The sequence below is a fragment of the Bos mutus genome, chromosome 27 (genome assembly GCF_027580195.1).
Source record: "Bos mutus isolate GX-2022 chromosome 27, NWIPB_WYAK_1.1, whole genome shotgun sequence".
NCBI lineage: Eukaryota > Metazoa > Chordata > Mammalia > Artiodactyla > Bovidae > Bos > Bos mutus.
Window position 1 is genome coordinate 30343943 of NC_091643.1, and position 22656 is coordinate 30366598.

At 45.3% G+C, this 22656-nt stretch overlaps 1 protein-coding gene across 3 annotated transcripts in view; it reads left to right on the plus strand.

The window, feature by feature from the left end:
* The first annotated feature begins 4315 nt into the window (after positions 1-4315).
* Positions 4316-22656, plus strand: part of CENPU (centromere protein U) — a 45763-nt gene continuing 27422 nt past the window's right edge. Inside the window, exons 1-4 of one of the 3 annotated variants that reach the window (XM_070364074.1) lie at positions 4350-4386; positions 6914-7143; positions 7412-7460; positions 10136-10253. In XM_070364074.1, coding sequence (XP_070220175.1) covers positions 7040-7143; positions 7412-7460; positions 10136-10253 — 271 coding nt within the window. In that variant the 5' untranslated portion in view covers positions 4350-4386; positions 6914-7039. Of the gene's footprint in view, positions 4387-5326; positions 5531-6913; positions 7144-7411; positions 7461-10135; positions 10254-22656 lie in introns of those variants that run through there. The other 2 variants (XM_070364075.1, XM_005906553.2) reach the window with 2 other exon arrangements.

Sequence of the window (22656 nt, forward strand, 5' to 3'; positions counted from 1 at the left end):
TGTTTCCAGTCCTGTCAACACCCTGCCCCACCCCACCCTGTCCTTACTTCTTCACAACCCCAGTGCACATCCTATTGGTTCTTTCTCTCTGGAACTCTGACTAATACAGGTGGGTACATGATACACGCTGGTAAAATTAGAGTACATCTTTTTCTGAGATTGCTGGGACATAGCGGCTTTCTCTGAAAGATGGAATTCCAATGTGAAACATGGAAAAGCTGCTGGGTGCAGGCTCCCGGACAGAGTCCTCAGATCTAGCACAACCACAGTCACTTCCTCCCTGTGGGCTGCTCCTTAGTCTCCTCACGTGCAGGGTGAGGTTCTGGTGCCTGTCACAGAGGGTTATTGAGAAGATGAAATGTGTTCATAGACGCTAGAACACTTAGAACGATGCCTGGATCATAGTAAATGCTCACTAAATCCAGGCGATGATGGTGACAGCACCCAGGCTGGGGGAAAATCTCAGGCTCCAGAAGGGCAAGGAAATAGATTCAGAGCCCTGGGGGCTTCTCCAACCTGTAGGTCAAAGTGAGCCATCTTGCAGCCATCTTGCCACTGGACTTTTCAGTGACATGAGCTCATAAATTCTTTTAGCATTTAAACCTACTTGGGTTGAGTTTTTATCTCCACCCAGAGCACTGAGCCTCTTCTTATTGTAACACTTGGGTGGTTTTCAGCTCCATAACTGCAAAAGGTTTGACTGTAACCCCTTTCCTGGGAAATTGAGCTAGCTTTCCACATTCTTATGGGTTAACAGCTTCCAGTGATTCTAGGAACCCTATTTCTATGCATCAGCGGGGAACTACCTTCAAAACCACAAAGATGATTTATTCTTCTGTGGCAATTGCCCAAATGATTCCTAAGTGGGGTAAATAGGTGTTTCACTGAAGAGGAATCAGGAAGGACCTGTAAACAAAGAAAAGACGACCAACTTAAGGGAAATGTAAATCAAGAACACAAGAGGATACCATTTCAACTTGCTACTCAAGAAAAATGTTTAAATCCTGAAAATTCTAAATATTGACAAGTATGTGGAGTGAAGGGCACTTTTACATATTGCTGATGGGGGTGTAAATTATATAGTCAACAAAACAATGTGTAAAAATTGGCTGCTGCTGCTGCTGCTAAGTCACTTCAGCCATGTCCGACTCTGTGCAACCCCATAGACGGCAACCCACCAGGCCCCACCGTCCCTGGGATTCTCCAGGCAAGAACACTGGAGTGGCTTGCCATTTCCTTCTCCAGTGCGTGAAAGTGAAAAGTGAAAGTGAAGTCGCTCAGTCGTGTCTGACTCCTAGCGACCCCATGGACTGCAGCCTACCAAGCTCTTCCGTCCATGGGATTTAAAACCTAGCCAGACCTAATCCCAGGCCCCAGCCCTTGCCCTCGGCAATGGTTCACACTCTGAAGAGTGGTTCTCTCTGGATCCTAACCAATCCACCTCTTTGTCTCTCAATGAATTTTTGCAATGAGACATCAGAGCCTGAGTTTCATTAGTTTTGGCTGGGCTTGAGTCCCGGGAGAGAGCTGAAGGACAGGAAGAAAAAGCAGTGGGAAAAACGTGCCAAGGAATCCCCTCCATAGCCCACCGGAAAATTTGCTAAATATCTGACCGGTGCCCACAGTTTCATTGGTCTGATCTTTGGCACAGAGAAGAGAAAGGACGGAAGAACCCCCACCGGCTTGGGTAACAGCTACTGGGGCTCAGCAGATAGTGCCTTTGGGACATGCTGAGGAGTAGCCTCTCCAGACTCCCTCAGTTGTGCCCCTGCCGCCTGCCTGTTCGCGGGAGGTTCGAGGAAACAAGAAACGAGAGATTGTAAAGGTCCCTCCAGCCATAGGAGCGAGGACCTCTTACCTTAACCGGAGGTCTTCTGGAATCTGAGACTGGGCTGCGTGAGCTTTCTGCTGAGTTCGTTTTTCGCTGTCCCAGTTTCCAGCACGATGGGCCTTTCCCTGCTCTGGGTTTCTTTGCCTTCTGCTTCTAGCCCAGGAGCTTTGCTGAGTTGGGCTCCTGCTGTGCTTGGCCTCTTCTGCGCGGAGGTTCTTTCAGCCAGGTTAAACCCGAGTCACGGCACCATAGATGTCACGCGAGTGTATGTTCCTCGGTTCTTTGTCTCGTCACAACAAAGATTTGGAGCGACGGACATTAAAGCCCTCGGCGTGTCACAGCTCTCAGGTCTTGGACAAACCATGTTATAGTTCTTAGGCAAATCAGTGTTACAGCTTTATTTTATTTAGAAGATAGCAGGAGAGAGAGTGAGAGAGAGAGAGAGTGAAAATTGGCATTGTTATGTAAAGCTGAAAATGTCTTTATCCCTTGAAGCAATAATACTACTACTGAATCTATTCTTGTCTCTTAGGTTTTTGAGAGAGAGTAAAAATTGGCATTGTTATCTAAAGCTGAAAATGTCTTTATCCCTTGAGGCAATAATACTACTACTGAATCTATCTTTGTCTCTTAGGTTTTTGACTGCAATACACTTAGGTTTGGAGTAAGCGTTTTGCAGGAATGTTTAGTGTGGCATTTTTAGCAACAGCAAAGACTGAAAACAACTGATGTTTCCATACACAGAAGAATGGATTAGTAAAATGTGATATACTTAATACTTTCCAAAGACAATGAAAATGAATGAATGACAGCTGCCTGCATCAATGTGGATAAACCCAAAAATCAAAGCTTTGAGTAAGAAAGAGCACTTCCAAAATACATACTAAATATCATTTATATAAAGTTTAAAACATACAATAATTAATACATCATTTAGGGATGTATCAAGGTAGAAACGGAGAAGGCGATGGCACCCCACTCCAGTACTCTTGCCTGGAAAATACCGTGGACAAAGGAGCCTGGTAGGCTTGCAGTCCATGGGGTCGCTAAGAGTCGGGCATGACTGAGCGACTTCACCTTCACTTTTCACTTTCATGCATTGGAGAAGGAAATGGCAACCCACTCCAGTGTTCTTGCCTGGAGAATCCCAGGGATGGGGGAGCCTGGTGAGCTGCCGTCTATGGGGTTGCACAGAGTCGGACACGACTGAAGCGACTTAGCAGCAGCAGCAGCAGCATGGTAGAAAAAACATGGAAATGAGAAATACAAAATCAGAACAGTGGTTATCCTTGGAAGGAAATGACTTATTAATTTCCTAATCCACTGGTGAGCACACGGATGCTCTTTTTTTGTTGTTGTTAAAGCTTTTAAGTTTCAACCATTTTCTTTCTTTCTTAATTTGTGTTTATTTACTTATTTTAGTATTTTGGCTGTACTGTGAGGCATGCTGGATGGTTCTTCAACCAGGGATGGAGCCTGGGCCTCTGCATTGAAAGTGCTGAGTTCTAACCAGTAAGACACCAAGGAACTCCCAAGTGGCCATTTTTATTTGTATATTATATGTGCTATATTCTTGTGTATGCATGAAATGTAATTTTTTATTGTGGTTAAATGTACATGACAAAGCTTAGCATTTTAACCATTTTTAACTGTACAATCTAGTAGCCCTACTTAAGTGATTCACAGTTAGGCAGCCACCCACTATTATTCATTTCCAGAACTTTTTCATCATCCCAAACTGTGGTTTTGGCGTCACATCCAAGAAATCATAGCCAGATCCAATGTCATGAAGCCTTTACCCTGTGTTTTCTTCTACGAGTTTCAGCTCTTACAGTTAGGTCTTTGACCCATTTAAGTTCATTTTTATTTATGGTGTGATAAAAAGTCCAACATCATTCTTTTGCAGGATTATACGTTTTTAAAGAGAAAGCAGAGAATCAGAGCATATTAGAAGGGGTCCTCCCCGTTTACGAATAAAAACACTGGGGTAGAAATAAAATAATAAGCCAAGCTCACACAGCTGATTCAGTACCAGCGGTACTGAAAGCCTAATCCTGTCAATTTTCAATGCACGACACCAGACAACTGCGCAGGCGCCTAAGCACCCGGCGAGAGGACACCGGGTTTGGATTCGCCCCTCGGCGGCGAGCTCGCGCTTAGGTAGCTTTACGGCAGTGGCTCCTCCTTCCCCAACCCGGGGGCGGGCCCTGGCGGAAAACTTGCATGGCGGACGGGTAGGCAGAAAAACCAGGTAAGGATTTAGCGTCTCGAGGGGGCGGGGACCGTCAGCAACTAGTTGTAAGGCGTGGACTCCAGCTCTGTTCTCGCATATTCCAGGCTGTATTTTCTCTAGCGCTTTAGGATGGGGCGGAGCCCCGGCCCTCAGACTGACAGAGCCGGGAGGTGGGGCCGGGGACGGGTTGGGGGCGGGGCGTTTCTGCATGCTCGGCCCGGATTGGCCGCCGGGAGTAGCGCGAGGTTTGGCGGGAGTTTTTGCGTTGGCGCCGAGCGCTGCGGGCTGGAATGGATCGGCCACGGCCTGCGCGGCTGTCGCAGTAAGTTCTGCGGGCCGTCGTAGCGCCGCCGGGGTTCCCCCCCCCTTTATTTTCCTCTTCCTCCGGGCTTGGGCTTCTCGAGCTCCCTGGCTCTGCCTCTGCGCACCGTGTCCGAGCGACTGACCGCCCGGGGCCTTTCTGTAAAGTGGGGTTAACGTCCCCACTGTGACAGAATTGCTGGGAGGTTGAAAGGCGTCCGCTTACAGCCGTGTCTGGCGCGGGGAGAGGCGTCGGCTAGCGTCCCCTTACTTTGTGCGGATGAACGTGCTCTAAAGTAGACGCCAGGTGTTCTGAAACTATCCCACGAATAGTAACTTAAGGAGTACCTACTACTTGCCAGAATTCACCTTCTAGCAAGAACACTAGCATTGACACTCGGGCTGGAGTCAGTATGCTTATTTTCAAGACCCTGCTTGTTTTTGTAACACAAACCACAGACTGTAAAGCTGAACTAAGTCGGCGGGGGAGCCCAGGCTGCCGCTTGTTATTTTTAAAGGGGGGGACTCCAGCCAGGATGGTTCAAGGTTTTTTTTTTTTAAGCTGAAAAGATATGCAGGTTAAAATACGTTGCCTATCTGCTCTCTAAAACGTTATTTTTCTCGGAGTCATTGCCAAGTGTTTCTGGAGGTGTTTGAAGCACATCCAGGGCTCTGCCTGGGCCTGGCTTGGAGGGTCCTTGGCAGGCCTGGGCTGGTCCTCAAGGCCGGAGGAGTCCCACCTGGGCGGTGCGAGGGCTGCTGGAGAAGGTGCAGTTTGTAGATGCAGCGTGAGGGTGCAGGAGAGCCAGTGTAGGGAACAGGCTGGAGCAGGACAAAGCAGGGTGGTGGAGTAAACAGACTAGGCTCCTGTGGCCAGCGGGTAGGACCAGACTCTCCCAGAGAGGATTGGGAAGGAATAAGATGCTTGAGACTCAGCTGACATAGTGGTGTCGGTGGTTTGGTCGCTAAGTCCTGTCCGAGTCTTGCAACCCCATGGACTGTAGCCCACCAGGCTCCTCTGTCCATGGGATTCTACAGACAAGAATACTGGAGTGGGTTGCCATTTCCTTTTCCGGGGGATCTTCCCAACCAGCAGTGGAACCTGGGTCTCCTGGGTTGCAGGCAGATTCTTTACCAGCTGATCTATGAAAGGTGAACTTTATCAGGTATGCCAGTAGGGGGTTTCTCTCTCCCTCCCCCGCCCCTCCCCACGTGGTACACACACATATAGCATTTTTGTCTTTGATCGAAACTCATGAAATTTGTTCATCCCTCCCCGGGAAACGCAGTAGTATGCCTACACCAAAATTTTTCCATGTGTTATCACAGAGGTTTCTATCTTTTGGTAACCTCACCTTCCTCCTAGCCTAAGGTGAGGAGGAAACTTGACCACATTGTTGAGCAAAGACAAGGCAGGAAAGAGTGGGTTAAGACCTTATATGATGTGCCTTCTAGTCCTGTTACTTGGCTGTGTGACCACTGATGTCAGTTAACTTTTCTGAACCCCAGAATCATAAAGGCTGTAAAACGAATACCTGCTCCATCTTCTTTTTTGGGTCTGAGAATCAAATAAAGGATTGTTTTTTTCAAATTGTGGTGTCTTGAGCAGCATTAGCAGCCCCGGGAGCTTGTTAACAATGCAGGGTCCATCAGGGGCCATCCCAGGTTTATTGAATCAGCCACTCTGGAGGTGGAGCCAAGCAGTCTTAACAGCTTTCCAGGTGATTCTGATTCCTGATGTTTGTGACCCACTCCTCAGTTTTCCAACTTTTTCTTTTTACTGTAATTCACAGTATTAATAGTTTACATCACAATGGATACACAAGTGTGCACGTATGATAAAACACAAGTTTTAAGAAATCTTAATTTTATGTCCCCTTGTATTTCCTTTAAAAAAAAATGCTAGAACAAGAAGAAAATTTTTAAAGGAAACAACAGCAAAACAAATTTTAAAAAAAGCTGGGGAAAACCTTAAAGGACATGACAGGGCAATTGATAACATTTGGATATGGACTGTAAATTAGACAATGATGTCAGTGTTAAATTTCTTGCTTTGGAAATTGTGCTGTGACTACACAGGATAATGCCCTCTTAGAAAAGACACACGTGTGTCCCCAGGTTACTGTACACAGACACACAGGAAGCCGGTGAGACAAAATGAACAGTGGGTGAAGTGGGGTAAAGGCTGTACAGAAGGTTCTCAGACTCTTCTCAAAACTCGTTCAGACACTAAATGGACTTTGCTCTTTGCTAACGGGTGTGTGCAAGGTTCATTTGAAAGTGGAGGGTCTGTGCAGGGTGGTGCAGGATGTCCTGTTCCCTGGCACCACGCTGGAGCCCATAGGGTACTCAGCCCACAGTCACCGGCAGAGGTATTTCCCGTGTCGCTTATTTTCACTTATTCTTTGGGTCTCTGTTGTGACATCTGGTTTACTTAAGCTGATTAAAGATGCAACTTTATCCTTTCATCCTGATGCCCTCTGGAGGGATCCTGAAGGGGAGGGAAGAGGGCAGCTCTGGGTGTGGACTGACAGCAGATTTTATCATAGGCTTCCCTCCTTCCCAGCCACCTGCGGCTTTGGGCAAACATGCTTCTGGATGGAGGGATTCACTTCTACCTGGAGGACCGTTAAGGAGCTAAATGAGAACACCTGTGTGAGAGAGCCAGGCACGGGATGCATCGGGGTCCGGTGCTTAAGGAAGAGGCACCTCTAGCACATTTCTGCAGGATGCCAGCCTTGGCTGTTGATGTGACTTCAGGGACACGGGTGATGGCAGGGTTAGTTCTCTGTGCCCTGAGGGCAGAGCTATGTTATTTATATGTGGGTAGTATGATTTGGCCTATAAATTATTTATGTGTGGGAGATGTGGCTTCTGCTTTCCAAAGGGTTTGCCATTACCTGAATTTCATCGCATGCACATTGTTAGTGCAACTAACAAGGAGAGTAACTTGGAAAGAAAATACTTGGACTCCATCGCCAGTTCTAGTGTTTCCCCAGTTATTTTAAAGTATTTACTAACTTGTGTGTGTGTTTGCTCTTTCCTAGTGCAAGATTTTCAAAGAACCATTCAGGCAGAACACATTCCATGAAAGATGTAAGTTATCATTATATATTTTAATATAATGCTCGTAATTGAAAATGCAAAATAACATTTTGTGGGAGACTCAGTATTCCGTCGACTTGGTAAGCTCTATTTTCTTGTAGTGGAAAAGTATATTCATTTTCCTTGTGTTCGTTCCAGTACAAGTGAGAGAACATTAACATTTTAAATCTTTTTTTCTGGGCCTAGGTTTCATTTTCATTTGGATAATTGGCATCGTTTAAAAATTGTGCAGTGTTCTGTATTTTGCTTTTTTCACTCGTAGCCATTTCTCCATGTTAATAGTTTTCCACAGTTATGGTCTCATCATCTTCCATGTAGTTTTACTCACATGGTATTTTTACTGTAGGCTGGGGTGAGCCTTAGAAATAAATGTGTGAAGGCAGGGGCATTTCTTTAATACTCTCAGCTCACTTCATGTGCTTTTCCAGCAGCTTGTTGAGTTGGCCTCAGAGATTCACATGAAACGCCTTAGGCAGTGTCTGCTTGGGGGTGCCCAGCCCTTGGGGGTTCTCCCTGCTCTGTGCCCCGCCCCTGATTCTCTCTCTTGGGGGGGTGTCTCCCCCTGCTTCCCTAGGCCCCTGGCTTTGGAGGGGGCCCTTTTCTCCCCTGGGAAGTCCTGGGGTCCCTCTGCAGCCCCACCGCAGCCCGCCCGTTCTTTGGATGGGTTTCTCCAGCTTCCTGTCCTCTTCTTGGGAAGGCAGCTGCTGTACATGGCTGGGGGCCTTTTTGCTCAGGGAGGCCAGAGGATCCGTCAGCTCTCCTTCAATGTTCCTTCTAACCCCAAACACCCCTTGGGTGGTTTTGCACTGAGGGTCTGTGAGTGCTAGTTTTTGTTTGGAGTCTTACTCTATCTCCAGAATTTCCACTAATTTTTTTGTCTGTTAATGGCTCCCTCCACATTGTCCAGAGCTACTGAATGTAGCTTTCTATGTGTTGTGGTCTTTCATGAGGATGTAGGGGGCAATCTTCATGGAGCTTATTAGTATATTGCCCTGTAAGTCTCTTTCCTGCAGTCAGGAGTTTTACCCCTGTGTATCCTCAAAGCTGAGGAAGGCTTTCTTACCTCTCCTTGCTGTTCTTTGGAACTCTGCATTCAGATGAGTATATCTTTCCTTTTCTCCTTTGCCTCTAGCTTCTCTTCTTTTCACAGCTATCTGTAAGGCCTCCTCAGACAACCATTTTGCCTTTTTGCATTTCTTTTTCTTGGGGGTGGTCTTGATCATTGACTCCTGTACAGTGTTATGAACTTTCGTCCATAGTTCTTCAGGCACTCTTATCAGATCTAATCCCTTGACTCTATTTGTCACTTTCACTATATAATCGTAAGGGATTTGATTTTAGTCATTCCTGAGTAGTCTAGTGGTTTTCCCTACTTTCTTCAATTTAAGTCTGAATTTTGCAATAAGGAGTTCAATCAATCTAATTTCGATATTGACCATCTGGTGATGTCCACGTGTAGAGTCGTCTCCCGTGTTGTTGGAAGGAGTTTGCTATGACCAGTGTGTCCTCTTGGCAAAACTCTGTTAGCCTTTGCCCTGCTTCGTTTTGTACTCCAAGGCCAAACTTGCCTGTTACTCCACGTATCTCTTGACTTCCTACTTTTGCATTCCAGTTCCCTATGATGAAAAGGACATCTTTTTTGGATTTTAGTTCTAGAAAGCCTTGTAGGTCTTCAAAGAACCATCCAACTTCAGCTTCTTCAGCATTAGTGGTTGGGGCATAGACTTGGATTACTGTCATATTGAATGGTCTGCCTTGGAAATGTCGTTTTTGAGATTGCATCCAAGTACTGCATTTCAGACTCTCTTGTTGACTCTGCGGGCTATTCCATTTCTTCTAAGGGGGTCTTGCCCACAGTAGTAGATATGATGGTCATCTGAATTAAATTCACCCATTCCAGTCCCTTTTAGTTCACTGATTGCTAAAATGTGGATGTTCACTCTTGCCATTTCCTGTTTGTCCACTTCCAATTTACCTTGGTTCATGGACCTAAAAACATCTGGGAACTTTGGGCTAAGTGGCTATTTCTGGGGAGCAAGCCCCTGGTGGCTTAGGAGTGGCCGGCTGTGGCCCTATGAGCTAAGGATGGTTTTTACATTTTTAAATGACTGAAGTAAAATCAAAGAAGACTATCTCACGGCATGTGAAAACATGAAGTTCAGATTTCAGGATCCATAAGGCTGAATTGCAGCACGACTGTGCTTTTTCTGCACGGCCCCGTCTGCTTCCACACCACGATGGCTGAGCTGCCACAGAGCCTCATGGTCCACGGTCTTGGGTACAAGGGACCCTTGAACAACACAGGTTTGAGCTGGGAGGATCCACTCTACCTGCACTGTTCTCAGTAGTAGGTTCTACACTATCCACAGGTGGTTGAAACCCCCGCAGGTGGAACCTCGAATAAGGAAGCCAGCTGCCAGGGTCATACGGGGATTTTCTACCGTGTAGAGGCTGGGCACCCCAGCCCCTGCGTTGTTCAGTGGTCAACTGTATTTACTCCCTGGTTCTTTCTAGAAAAGTTCCCCAACCCCGCCTTAGATCCCCAAGAGTGCGAAGACTCGCTCCGTAGGCACCGGTGACAGCAGCAGCGTCCTTGCCATGCAGATCGGCTTTGTGATGTTCTTGTTATGGCCAATCCAGTGACTTTGAACTTCATTCACTTTCAGAAAGCTGGCCGGAAGCACAGGCCTCTGGATGTATTTGATTTTCCTGATCATTCTCAGCTCTCAAGCCTCAGCAGGCTGGGTGAAAACGAGAAAGATGAAGAATCCTATGAAACCTTTGGTTAGTATTTTTAATCTATATTTTGAAAACTTTAAAGTATTTTGAGCAACAGCATTTAGGCTAATTACTAATAAAAATGTAGAAATGCCTTCACATACAAAAGCAAGGTGGTCCACACATGAATACAGTGTTCTGGGGAGTATTTGATAATTTGAATTAATTTTTCTCACTTCTGGGTACCCCGAAACTAAAAAAGTGGAGCTCTCCTGCTAGCACTGGTCAGCAAGCCAGACATATGTTGGGCTCCTGTTATATGACTTTGTAACGAGGGATGTAGACTAATATTTCTCACTTCATACCTCCAGTAGTCACGTGGAAATGGGCTTTAATTTAGGGAGGAGCAGAAGGATATTCTTCCTTTTCTTAGACACAGGAAGGCGGAGGACGCTGCAGGAGAGCTTCACGCATGGGCCCAGAGTGTCTGGGAGACAGCGCCGCCACTGGCGGGCCAGGGAACGGTGTGTGACCTGCCCGGGCGGGCCTGCTCTGTCCGTCATTGGCCATTCCAGAGGCCAGAGGTGATAGAGAAGGGCTGGTATGCCCACATCTAGAACAGCTGCTGCTGCTGCCGCCAAGTCGATTCAGTCGTGTCCGACTCTGTGCGACCCCATAGACGGCAGCCCACCAGGCTCCCCCGTCCCTGGGATTCTCCAGGCAAGAACACTGGAGTGGGTTGCCATTTCCTTCTCCAATGCATGAAAGTGAAAACTGAAAGTGAAGTTGCTCAGTCGTGTCCGACTCTTAGCGACCCCATGGACTGCAGCCTAACAGGCTCCTCCATCCATGGGATTTTCCAGGCAAGAGTACTGGAGTGGGGTGCCATTGCCTTCTCCTAACACACACACAAAAAGAAATTGAATTTATTCTAAATGAGGTGGGAAACTTGAATCAAAGTAGGGGTAAAATAAAACCTGTTTAATTTATGAATCTCATATATTAATTTACATTTTTTTCTTGAGTTGTCATATGCAAGCATACAGCATATGTTGTAGGAGTAAGTTTCAAGGGAATTTTGACAACATAAACCTTCTCACATACTTTTTATTTGGTGTCTAGTATTTTGAGTCTTAATTTTTGTTAATAAGGGAAATTATTGTACTTCTGGCATGATGAAAAGTAATCATTACCAGAACATCTTTTATAGTGACCTGTAAAATGTTTTAATTTCTTACCTAAAAGAAATCTAAATGTAAAAGGTCTGAATCTAAAAGAAATCATAATTTTAAAAATTGAGATGTAATTCACATGCCGTACAATTCACCGTTTTAAAGTGTACGGTTCAGTTCAATTTTAGTTTAGTCACAAGATGGTACAGCCATCACTGTTTTCTATTTCAAGACGTTTTAATCATCCCAGAAAGAAACTCCACGTCCACTAGTAATTTCTCTGGAGCCCTTTGGCAACCATGAACCTGTTTCTTGTCTCCGTGAATCTGTCTGTTCTGAACATTTAAATAGCTTCTTACACGAGGTATGTGGTCATTTGTGACTGGCTTCTTTTATTTAGGGTAGTAGTTTTAAGGTTCATCTACATGGTAGTAAATATCAGTATTTTATTCCTAAAAATTCTTACAGGTCAATAATCCATGGTTTGGATAGGCCTCATTTTCTTTTTTTTCAAAATTTATTTTTAATTAAAAAAATTTTTTACACAGTTTTAAGGCTTGCTTTCCATTTACAGTTACTATAAAATCTTGGCTGTATTCTCAGTGTTGTACAGGACATCTGAGCCCAGTCACACCCAGTGGTCTGCACCTCTCATCCTCTCCTGTACTGCCCTTCTCTCCCCTCCCCACTGGTGACCACTGGTTTTTTCTCTGTATCTGGGAGTCTGCTGCTTTTCGTTATATTCACTAGTTTGTTGTATTTTTGCGTTTCACACATAAGTGATATCACACAGTATCTGTCTTTCTCGTCTGACTGACTTCTCTTAGCATTCTGCCCAGGAAGTTACTAGAAAACACTCACCTAGGTGTCACCTCCCAGATGCAGAAGCAGAATGTTGCCACCAGGATGGAAGCACTCTTCCCTCTTTCTGGATGTAAAGTGACCCCTATCATCTTTCTAACATTTTGTTTTAGTTTTGCCTGTTTTTGAACTTTATATAAATGCTCTCATACATTGTATATTCTCTTTTCTGGCTCTCTTGCTCACTTATTTCCTTTTGTGAAATCATCTAAACAGCTCTGAAAAGTAAAAGCGAAAGTCGCTCAGTCCTGTCCCACTTTTTGGGACCCCATGGACTACACGGTCCATGGAATTCTCCAGGCCAGAACACTGGAGTGGGTAGCCTCTTGTCCAGGGGATCTTCCCAACCCAGGGATTGAACCCAGGTCTCCCACATCGCAGGCGGATTCTTTACCAGCTGAACTACAAGGGAAGCCTATGAATACTGGAGTGGGTAGCCTAACCCTTCTCCAGCGGATCTTCCCGACCCAAGAATCGAACCAGGGTCTCTTGCGTTGCAGGTGGATTCTTTGACAACTACCTACCAGGGAAGCCCCTAAACAGCTATAGATAGTAGTGGTTTGTTCATTTCCATTGGTGTGAGTTGCTACATTGTATGATGATGCCGCACATTAGTCATGCAAACTAATCTTGAAAATAATTGTTTTTTGGTTTTGTGGAACAACACTGTGATGATCATTCCTGTATGTTTCTTTATTTTTTTTTAATTTATTTTTAATTGGATTGTAATTGCTTTACAATGTAGTGTTAGTTTCTGCTGTAATACCTGTTTGTTTTTCTGACTTCCTTCACAGGGTCTAGGTTCATCCACCTCGCTTGTAACGGACTCAAATTCGTTGCTTTTGATGGTTGAATAATACTGTGTTGTGTATATATACTACACCTTCTTTATCCACTCATCTGTCAGTGGACATCTAGGTTGCTTTCTTGTCCTGTCCATTGTAAATAGTGCTGCAGTGAACATTGGTGTACATGTGGCCTTCTGAATTATGGTTTTCTCAGTATATATGCCCAGAAGTAGGATTACTGGGTCATATGGTAGATTTTTCTTTGTTTTTAAGGAAATCTACATACCATTCTCCAGAGTCCCTGTATCAATTTACAGTCCCATCAGCAGTGTAGGATTGTTTCATTTTCTCCACATCCTCTCCAGCATGTATTCTTTGTAGATTTTTTGATGGTGGCCACTCTGACCAGCATGAAGTGATGTTGTTCAGTTGCTCAGTCGTGTCCAACTCTTTGTGACCCTGTAGACTGCAGCATGCCAGGCTTCCCTGTCCTTCACCATCTCCCAGAGCTTGCTCAAACTCAAGTCCATTGAGTCAGTGATGCCATCCAACCATCTCATCCTCTGTCGTCCCCTTCTCCTCCTTCCTTCAATCTTTCCCATCATCAGGGTCTTTCTCCTCCTTCCTTCAATCTTTCCCATCATCAGGGTCTTTTCCAATGAGTCTGCTCTTAGCATCAGGTGGCCAAAGTACTGGAGCTTCTTTAGCTTCCTTCCAATGAATATTTAGGGTTGATTTCCTTTAGAATTGAATGGTTTGATCTCCTTGCAGTCCACGGGACTCTCAAGACACCGCAGTTCAAAAGCATCAGTTCTTCAGGGCTCAGCCTTCTTTATGGTCAAGCTCTCACATCCATACATGATTTCTGGAAAAACCATAACTTTGGAGACATTTATCTGCAAAGTGATATCTCTGCTTTTTAATATGCTTTCTAGGTTGGTCATAGCTTTTCTTCCAAGGAGCAGGTGTCTTTTAATTTCATGGCTGCAGTCACCATCTGCAGTGATTTTGGAGCCTAAGAAAATAGTCTGTCCCTGTTTCCATTGTTTACCCATCTATTTGCCATGAAGTGATGGGACCAGATGCCATTATCTTAGTTTTTGAATGCTGAGTTTTAAGCCAGCTTTTTCACTCTCTTTCACCTTTATCAGTGGCTCTTTAGTTCCTCTTTGCTTTTTGCCATTAGGGTGGTGTCATCTGCATATCTGAAATTATTGATATTTCTCCCAGCAGTCTTGATTCCAGCTTGTGCTTCATCCAGCCTGTCACTTTGCATGATGTACTCTGCATATAAGTTAAATAAGTAGGGTGATAATATACAGCCTTGATGTACTCCTTTCCCAGCTTTGAACCAGTTCATTATTCCATGTCCGGTTCTAACTGTTGCTTCTTGATCTGTATACAGGTTTCTCAGGAAACAGGTAAGGTGGTCTGGTATTCCCATCTCTTTAATATTTTTCCACAGTTGTGATCCACACATTCAAAGGCATTGTCATAGTCTATGAAGCGGAAGTAGATGTTTTTCTGGAATTCCCTTGTTTTTTCTTTGATCCAGCAAATATTGGCAATTTGATCTCTGGCTCCTCTGCCTTTTCTAAATCCAGCTTGTACACCTGGAAGTTCTTGGTTCATGTATTGTTGAAGCCTAGCTTGAAGGATTTTGAGCATTACTTTGCTAGCGGGTGAAATGAGCCCTGTTGTGCTGCAGTTTGAACATGCTTTGGCATTGCCCTTCTTTGGGCTCAGATCATGAACTCCTTATTGCCAAATTCAGACTTAAAGAAAGTAAGGAAAACCACTAGGCCATTCAGGTATGACCTAAATCAGATCCCTTATGATTATACAGTGGAAGTGACAAATAGATTCAAGGGATTAGATCTGATAGAATGCCTGAAGATCTATGGGTGAAAGTTCATAACACTGTACAGGAGGCCATGACCAAAACCGTCCCCAAGAAAAAGAAACACAGCAAGGCAAAATGGTTGTCTGAGAAGTCTTCACAAATAGCTGAGAAAAGAGAAGTGAAAGGCAAAGGATAAAAGGAAAGATATACCCATCTGAATGGAGAGTTCCAAAAAATAGCAGGGAAATATAAGAAAGCCTTCTTAAGTGAACAATGCAAAGAAATAGAGGAAAACAATAGAATGGGTAAGACTAAAGATCTCTTCAAGTAAATTGGAGATACCAAGGGAATATTTCATGCAAAGATGGGCACGATAAAGGACAGAAATGGCATGGACCTAACAGAAGCAGAAGATACTAAGAATAGGTGGCAAGAATACACAGAGGAACTGTACAGAAAAGGTCTTAATGAAACCACAATGGTGTGATCACTCATCTAGAGACATACATCCTGGAGTGTGAATTCAAATGGACCTTAGGAAGCATCACTATGAACAAAGCTAGTGGAGGTGATGGAATTCCAGCTGAGCTATTTCAAATCCTAAAAGATGATGCTATAAAAGTGCTGCACTCAATATGCCAGCAAATTTAGGCCACAGTACTGGAAAGGGTCAGTTTTCATTCCAGTCCAGAAGGAAATGCCAAAGACTGTTCAAACTATCGCACAATTGCGCTCAACTGTACCCTTTGTCCCCCCTTGGTCTTGTTGCCAGGTCTCTTTGGAAATTGAGTATCTTGAGTGTAGTGGTAGAAGGGGCAAGGGCTGGGAACAATGCCATTTCTGTTACGGGCATCAGGGCTGCTTTCTTTGCATCCCAATCTGCCCAGTTGCTTCCTTGGATAATTTGAGAAATTCCCTTTGATGCTTGTGGCAGTGAATGACTGCTGCGTATTTTGGTTTTTGAGCTGCTTCTATCAAATGCAAAGTCTCAGCCTCATACTTTATAGAAGAATTTCTTGTATTTGAAAGTTCTTTCTTTTTTTTTTCCTGATAGCTCCACTAGCATGTAAAGCATGAGCCTGTGTATATATTTATAATTTATCCTTTCTCTAGGGTTAAGGCTCAGGTGAGAGCTGTCGGTTCAGTCTTCTGGGCTGGAGTGTAGGCCAGGAAAGGTTTTGCTTCTTGGACACTCAGCACTCACGGTAGTGTCCCCTGCCCTCCTGACTCCGTCCTTAATAAAGCTGCTGCTGGCAGGAAACCATTCGTCCTTGGTTTCCTGTAGCTTGGTCTCTTAGATTAGGCCTACAGGAATAAACCTGGTCAAGGGTTCTGAGGCAAGAGTCTGCTAGCTGTGGGCTCTCATCAGGCTTAAGCATAGCCAAGTTGAGGGTATGGAAAGTTTTGTAGGTTAGTTCTCATGATTTAAGGATCACAGCGTGGTATTAGTAAGACGGCCTTCAGTTAGCCAGTAGTGACCTGTAATCTCCTGAATCCCTGTACTTGATGACGGGACTGGACTGCTGCTGCTGTCCAAAAGTAATCTTGTTAGCTTCTTCCACTAATCGATGGCGGCTACTGCCTGGAGACAGCCAGGCCAACCTTGGGCCATGAGATCTAGCTGTTTGGAAAAATGCCCAATAGGCTCAGAATCTTCTCCAGCTTCTGTGTAAGAACCCCAGAGCAGTGCCGTGCTTTTCAGCCACATACAGGATGAATGGCGCTTTCAGATTGGAGTGACCGGGAGCAGGGGCTCTGGTGAGGGTCTGGTTGTATAATCATGTGAAGCCTTTTCTTATTCCTCATTCTAAAGTAATGGTTCTATATCTGAGCATTAGTCACTTGATACAGAGGCTTAGCCATTGGCCCAAATTTTGGAATCCAAACTCTACAAAATCCTATCATGTGCAAAAAGGTAGAGATGTGTCTTTTTTTTTTAATTTATTTTTAATTGAAGGATAATTGCTTTACAGAATTGTGTTGGTTTCTGCCAAACATCATCAATCAAACATAGGTATACATATGTCCCCTCACTTTTGAACCTCCCTCCCATCTCTCTCCCCATCCCACCCCTCTAGGTTGATACAGAGCCCCTATTTGAGTTTCCTGAGCCATACAGCAAATTCCCATAGGCTATCTGTTTTACAAATGGTGATGTTAAGTTTCCATGTTGCTCTCTCCATATATCTCACCTTCTCCTTCCCCCTCACCCCGTGTCCATAAGTCTGTGCTCTGTATCTGTTTCTCCATTGCTGCCCTGCAAATAATTTCATCAGTACCATCTTTCTAGATTCCATATATATATGTTAGTGTACAGTATTTGTTTTTCTCTTTCTGACTTACTTTACTTTGTATAATAGGCTCTAGGTTCAGCCACCTCATTAGAACTGACTCAAATGTGTTCCTTTTTATGGCTGAGTAATATTCCATTGTGAAATATTACTTTCCAAATTTCTCCTTTCCATTGTGAAAGGAGAGTGAAAAAGCTGGCTTAAAACTCAGCATTCAGAAAACTTAGATCATGGCATCCGGTCCCATCACATATGGCAAATAGATGGGGAAACAATGACAGACTTTATTTTTCTGGGCTCCAAAATCACTGCAGATGGTGACTGCAGCCATGAAATTAAAAGACGCTTGTTCCTTGGAAGAAAAGCTATCACAAACCTAGACGTGTATTGAAAAGCAGAGATATTACTTTTCCGACAAAGGTCCATCTAGTCAAAAGCTATGGTTTTTCCAGTAGTCATGTATCGATGTGAAAGTTGGACCATAGAGAAAGCTGAGTGTCGAAGAATTGATGCTTTTGAACTGTAGTGTTGGAGAAGACTCGTGAGAGTCCCTTGGACTGCAAGGAGATGCAACCAGTCCATCCTAAAGGAAATTAGTCCTGAATATTCATTGGAAGGACTGATGCTGAAGCTGAAACTCCAGTACTTTGGCCACCTGATGCAAAGAACTTACTCATTAGCAAAGACCCTGATTCTGGGAAAGTTTGAAGGCAGGAGGAGAAGGGGACAACAGAGGATGATATGGTTGGATGGCTTTACCGACTCAATGGACATGAGTTTGAGCAAGCTCTGGGAGTTGGTGAAGGACAGGGAAGCCTGGTGTGCTGCAATCCATGGGGTTGCAAAGAATTGGACACGACTGAGGGACTGAACTGAATATTCCATTGTGTATACTGCTGTGGCTGCTGGTTAGTCTCTTCAGTCATGTCCAACTCTATGGACTGAAACCTGCCAGGCTCCTCTGTCCATGGGATTCTCTAGGCAAGAATGCTAGAGTGGGTTGCCATGCCCTCCTCCAGGGCATCTTCCTGACTAAGGGATCAAACCTGCGTCTCCTGCATTGCAGGCTGATTCTTTACTGTTGAGCCAGCAGCTGTAGCCTTTTATCCATTCATCTGTCCATGGACATCTATGTTGCTTCCATGTTCTAGCTATTGTGAATGGTGCTGCAGTGAACATTGGGTACACGTGTCTTTTTCAACTTTGGTTTCCTCAGTAACAGAGATGTTTAGTCGTTGTGTTCAACTCTTTTGAGACCTGGTAGGCTGCAGCTCGCCAGGCTTCTCTGCCCTGGAGAGTTCCCAGGCAAAAATTTCGGAGTGGGTTACCATTTCCCTCTCCATGGGATCTTCCTGACTAATCAATTAAACTCATGTCTGCTGCATTGCAGGCAGATCTTTGCAGTACTTAGGTCCAAATATAGCTTGTTTTTTATATGGAGATAATTGTCTATTCCTGGGGTTTATAGTATATACTAGATATTTAATTCATTGCTTGGGGATTTGTCATGCTTTTGAGAGGCTCTGTAGCCCCAGGGACATCATGGCTTTGATCTAAGTGGTGCTTTGATCTGAGAGCCCCCGGGGAGGTGCATATTAATATGTCGTGTACAGACCGTAGAACAGCCCGTTCTTTTACGTGTGTCTCCCATAGTTACGTCCTTAGGGCCTGGGAGATCGAGTGTGGGCTGTCCTGAAACCCCTGAGACAATAGTGTCCAAGTGTATTATTGCTGTTTGGCCTGCTGCTGCTAAGTTGCTTCAGTCGTGTCCGACTCTGTGCGACCCCATAGGCGGAAGCCCACCAGGCTCCCCTGTCCCTGGGATTCTCCAGGCAAGAACACTGGAGTGGGTTGCCATTTCCTTCTCCAATGCATAAAAGTGAAAGTGAAGTCGCTCAGTCGTGTCCAACTCTTCGCAGCCCCATGGACTGCAGCCTACCAGGCTCCTCTGTCCATGGGATTTTCCAGGCAAGAGTACTGGAGTGGGGTGCCATTGCCTTCTCCGTATTTGGCCTGAGTGGAAGTCAAACAGTTGTGAGGGGGGATAGGCTTGGATGCAAGAAAAGGGATCTTGAGGTTGAGCTCAGTAAACCATTTAGCATCCTCAGGAATTGGGCTAATGTTTTATAAGTATTGGCCATAGTGGGTGAATAGGGCCCACAGCATCATTTCCTGCTCTGAGGTCTTGTACCACTCTACTTTCCCCAGTTGGTTTAATTACTGGAAAATAGAAGTATTGCATAGAGACTGGCATGGCACCGAGAGGCCATGTAAGAATTTATGGATGAGGAGTTGTAAACCTTTCTTTGTTTCTAGTTTCATGGGATATTGTCTCTTGTTAGGGACAGTGGCTTCTGGCTTAAGGCTGATTCTTTCAGATTGGGCATTGAGGGCCCTCCTGGGTACGCATTGTTCCCAAAATGCAGGTTCACTCCTTGTAGAATATGGCTGGGAATAGGACCTTGCTCTTTTCATTGGCCTCCTGTAGTCAGAGTCAAAATATGGGGCTGTTCGAGGTATCCTAATTGTTCACTGCTCCTAGGAGAACCCAGAAGGTCCCCTCTCTGTTAGTACACTGAGGGACAACCAGAAAGGCAGGTGACATCAGACACTTCAGATTGGCCCGGGAGAAGCCCAGTGAGGTAATGGATGAGAGACTTTCCATCAACAGCAGTCACTGGGCAGCTTTTGGAGGAAAGAGGCCCCGCTTGAAAAATCAGGAAGAAGTAAGTGGCTCACGTATCAATTAAAAATCCATCCTCTTACCTGTCATGTCAGGAACTACCCAGAGCCCCTCGATGCAGATAGACATCTCAGAGCGAGCCCCCAAAATCCCCCCATCAGTTTAGCTTGAGCCCTGGCCTGTCTTCCTCATGTTGGGCTCTCTCTCCTACTCAGCTTGAACTCCATTATTAAATACCCAAAGGCCACCTCTAGGAGCTGGGTCATCAGGGTTTGTTGCGTAATTGTGCCTTCTGGAGTTTCTGTGTAGTATCAAGGGCAGACTGATTGATCAAATGTTGTCATAGCTGGGATTTGCCCTTGGGATTGGAGAGTTCAATGTTAATCAGTTTTCCAGAAGCCTCCACAAGTGGTCCCTGAAAGAAGGCTGGATTTTCTTTTTCTTCTTGGGTCACTCCTTGAATCCTTTCATAGTTAATTGCATTTTTGATAGGTTTTTTCATCCCTTCAAATAACACAATGGATCACGTGTTTCACGGCTTCTGTCCCATCCCTGGATTCACAATACCAGTGGGGCTCCTGACTTTGGACCGCATCTCCATCCATAACAAAATGTTCGGGTTGGTCAAGCTGGTACTATGCCACTGGACTGCTGCCCACATGCTCTGCTTTTCCTCAGGTCCAGAGCAAGTATTCTAGTAGGACTGTTTGGACATCCTCCCAGTCAAAGGCCAGAGTTAGGGCCTGAAACCCTGCAACAAACTGACTGTTGTCTTCAGTATTACCGGCCCAGTCTTAGCATTGGACTAAATCAGTTCAAGAGGATGGCGCGTGTTCTCGGACTGTCCCTTCACTGCTTGTCACTTCCCTTCAAAAGCATATTTTCTCTGATCCTGGTTGATAGGAAGTCCACTGTGAGTTTACCCTAGGGGCAGTCAGTCTCCCTTCAGGGTGATGAAGGGTGTATGAGACATAGGAACGTGGAGTTTGGGATTGGTCATAGGGATCTGGAAACTTGGTGGCTCTGGGGAAGCAGAGGAGCCTTTGTTTCACCTCTGAAAATTGGGGAAGGTTAAAGGGGATCCCTGGTAGCTTAGAGGTTAAAGCATCTGCCTGCAATGCAGAAGACCTGGGTTCAATCCCTGGGTTGGGAAGATCCCCTGGAGAAGGGAATGGCAACCCACTCCAGTATGCCTGCCTGGAGAATGCCATGGACAGAGGAGTCTGGAGGGCTATAGTCCATGGTGTTGCAAAGAGGTGGCTACGACTGAGCGACTAACACTACTACTACTGAGTATGCGTTCCAGATGTTTCTTATGGCTTAGAAGAGGATCCTGCCATGTTGAGTAACCTGCAACCAAGAGCGCTTCTAGAATTGAAGTCCAGAGTCCTGGAGACAGTCCTTTGGAGGTTTTTGTAGGAGGGAAGTTGGAGTGTCTTCTGAATTCCTTTCTCATCTTATGGGATTTTGAGAGTCTCTGCTCCCTTTCATTCGTAACCTGACATCTCTGGTCAACCCAGGCCCTCCAGTGAGGGGCGCCTGTAGGGGCCATTTGAAGCAGTGCAGTGTGTTGGCCGGACTCCACTTGGGGATCTGTTGTCCATGAAGCTCGTGTCCTGTGACAGTTTTCCCTGTGTTGGAGTGTACTCCTTGATGGGGAGCATCTGTAAAACCTAGGATCTGGGCTGCTTGCAAGTGGCCAGCCCGGTAGTTAGCCTGTCACTGTGTGAGTGCTGGCAAGTGGAGGAGTGAAGGACGTCCTGGAGGTGCAGAGTGAACTCCTGGGGGACTTGCAGGGCCTCTCCGATGGAAATTGAGGTTGGATGCAGTGGAAAAGGCCATGGGTGTTAGACAAGGAGGGCCTGGAGGTGGGAGTATTCCCACAGGGGGTTGTTTGGACCTGGAGTAAGGTGAGAGACTAGACAGCAGAAGAACGCAGACCCTTTCTTCTGTCTGTTGGATGACTTCAGGAAAATCGGGAGAGGGTAATGATTCTATCTGATGCAGGCAACATTGAATTTAGACAATGTTTCCCACGTAATTTAACATACCAAATGAACCCAGTTAGTTTAGGATCTTTCTTTGGGGTGCTCCAGGGACCCTTTGAAGCACCCCAAAGTATCTTTAGGTCAAAAGAACTTTAGTTCAATTTTGATATTTGGGGAGTCTGTCAAAAATCTCAAAGTTTTTTTTTTTTTTTTAAATGGTGTTTAATTTTATTTTTGGCGGTGCTGGGTCTTTGTTGCTGCGGCAGGCTTTCTCTGCTTGCAGCGGGCAGGGGCTCCTCTCATTGCCGTGTGCGGACTTCTCATTGTGGTGCCTCCCCTCATTTCGGAGCACGGGCTCTGAGAGCGTGGCTCAGTGGTTGTGGCTCCTGGGCTCTGGAGCACAGGCTCAGCACTGTGGCGCGCGGACTAGTTGCTCCATGGCACGTGGGATCCTCCCCAACCAGGATCGGGGATGGGACTGGGATCCCCTGCATTGCAGGCTGTTGCTTTTCCACTGAGCCACCAGGGAAGCCTCTCAAAAAGTTTTAAAACACCCAGATAGAATCATAGAGTCAAACAATGACTTGTTGAGCTTAGGTGAAAAAATTCTTCAAAAATAAATACCGATCCCTTAAGGGCATAGGAACTCACATGATCTGATATCAAAAGGCGTATTCCAGCAAAACCTTGTTCCCTTATGAAAGAAAAACCAAATCCAGTCTCACATCAACCTATTCTTAATAAAATGTGTTTATCTCATTTAATCCAACTTGAGAAAATTTTGACCACATACAAAATTCCTTTATCAGTGTTCCTCTTTTACAAGCATTCACTACTTTCTGT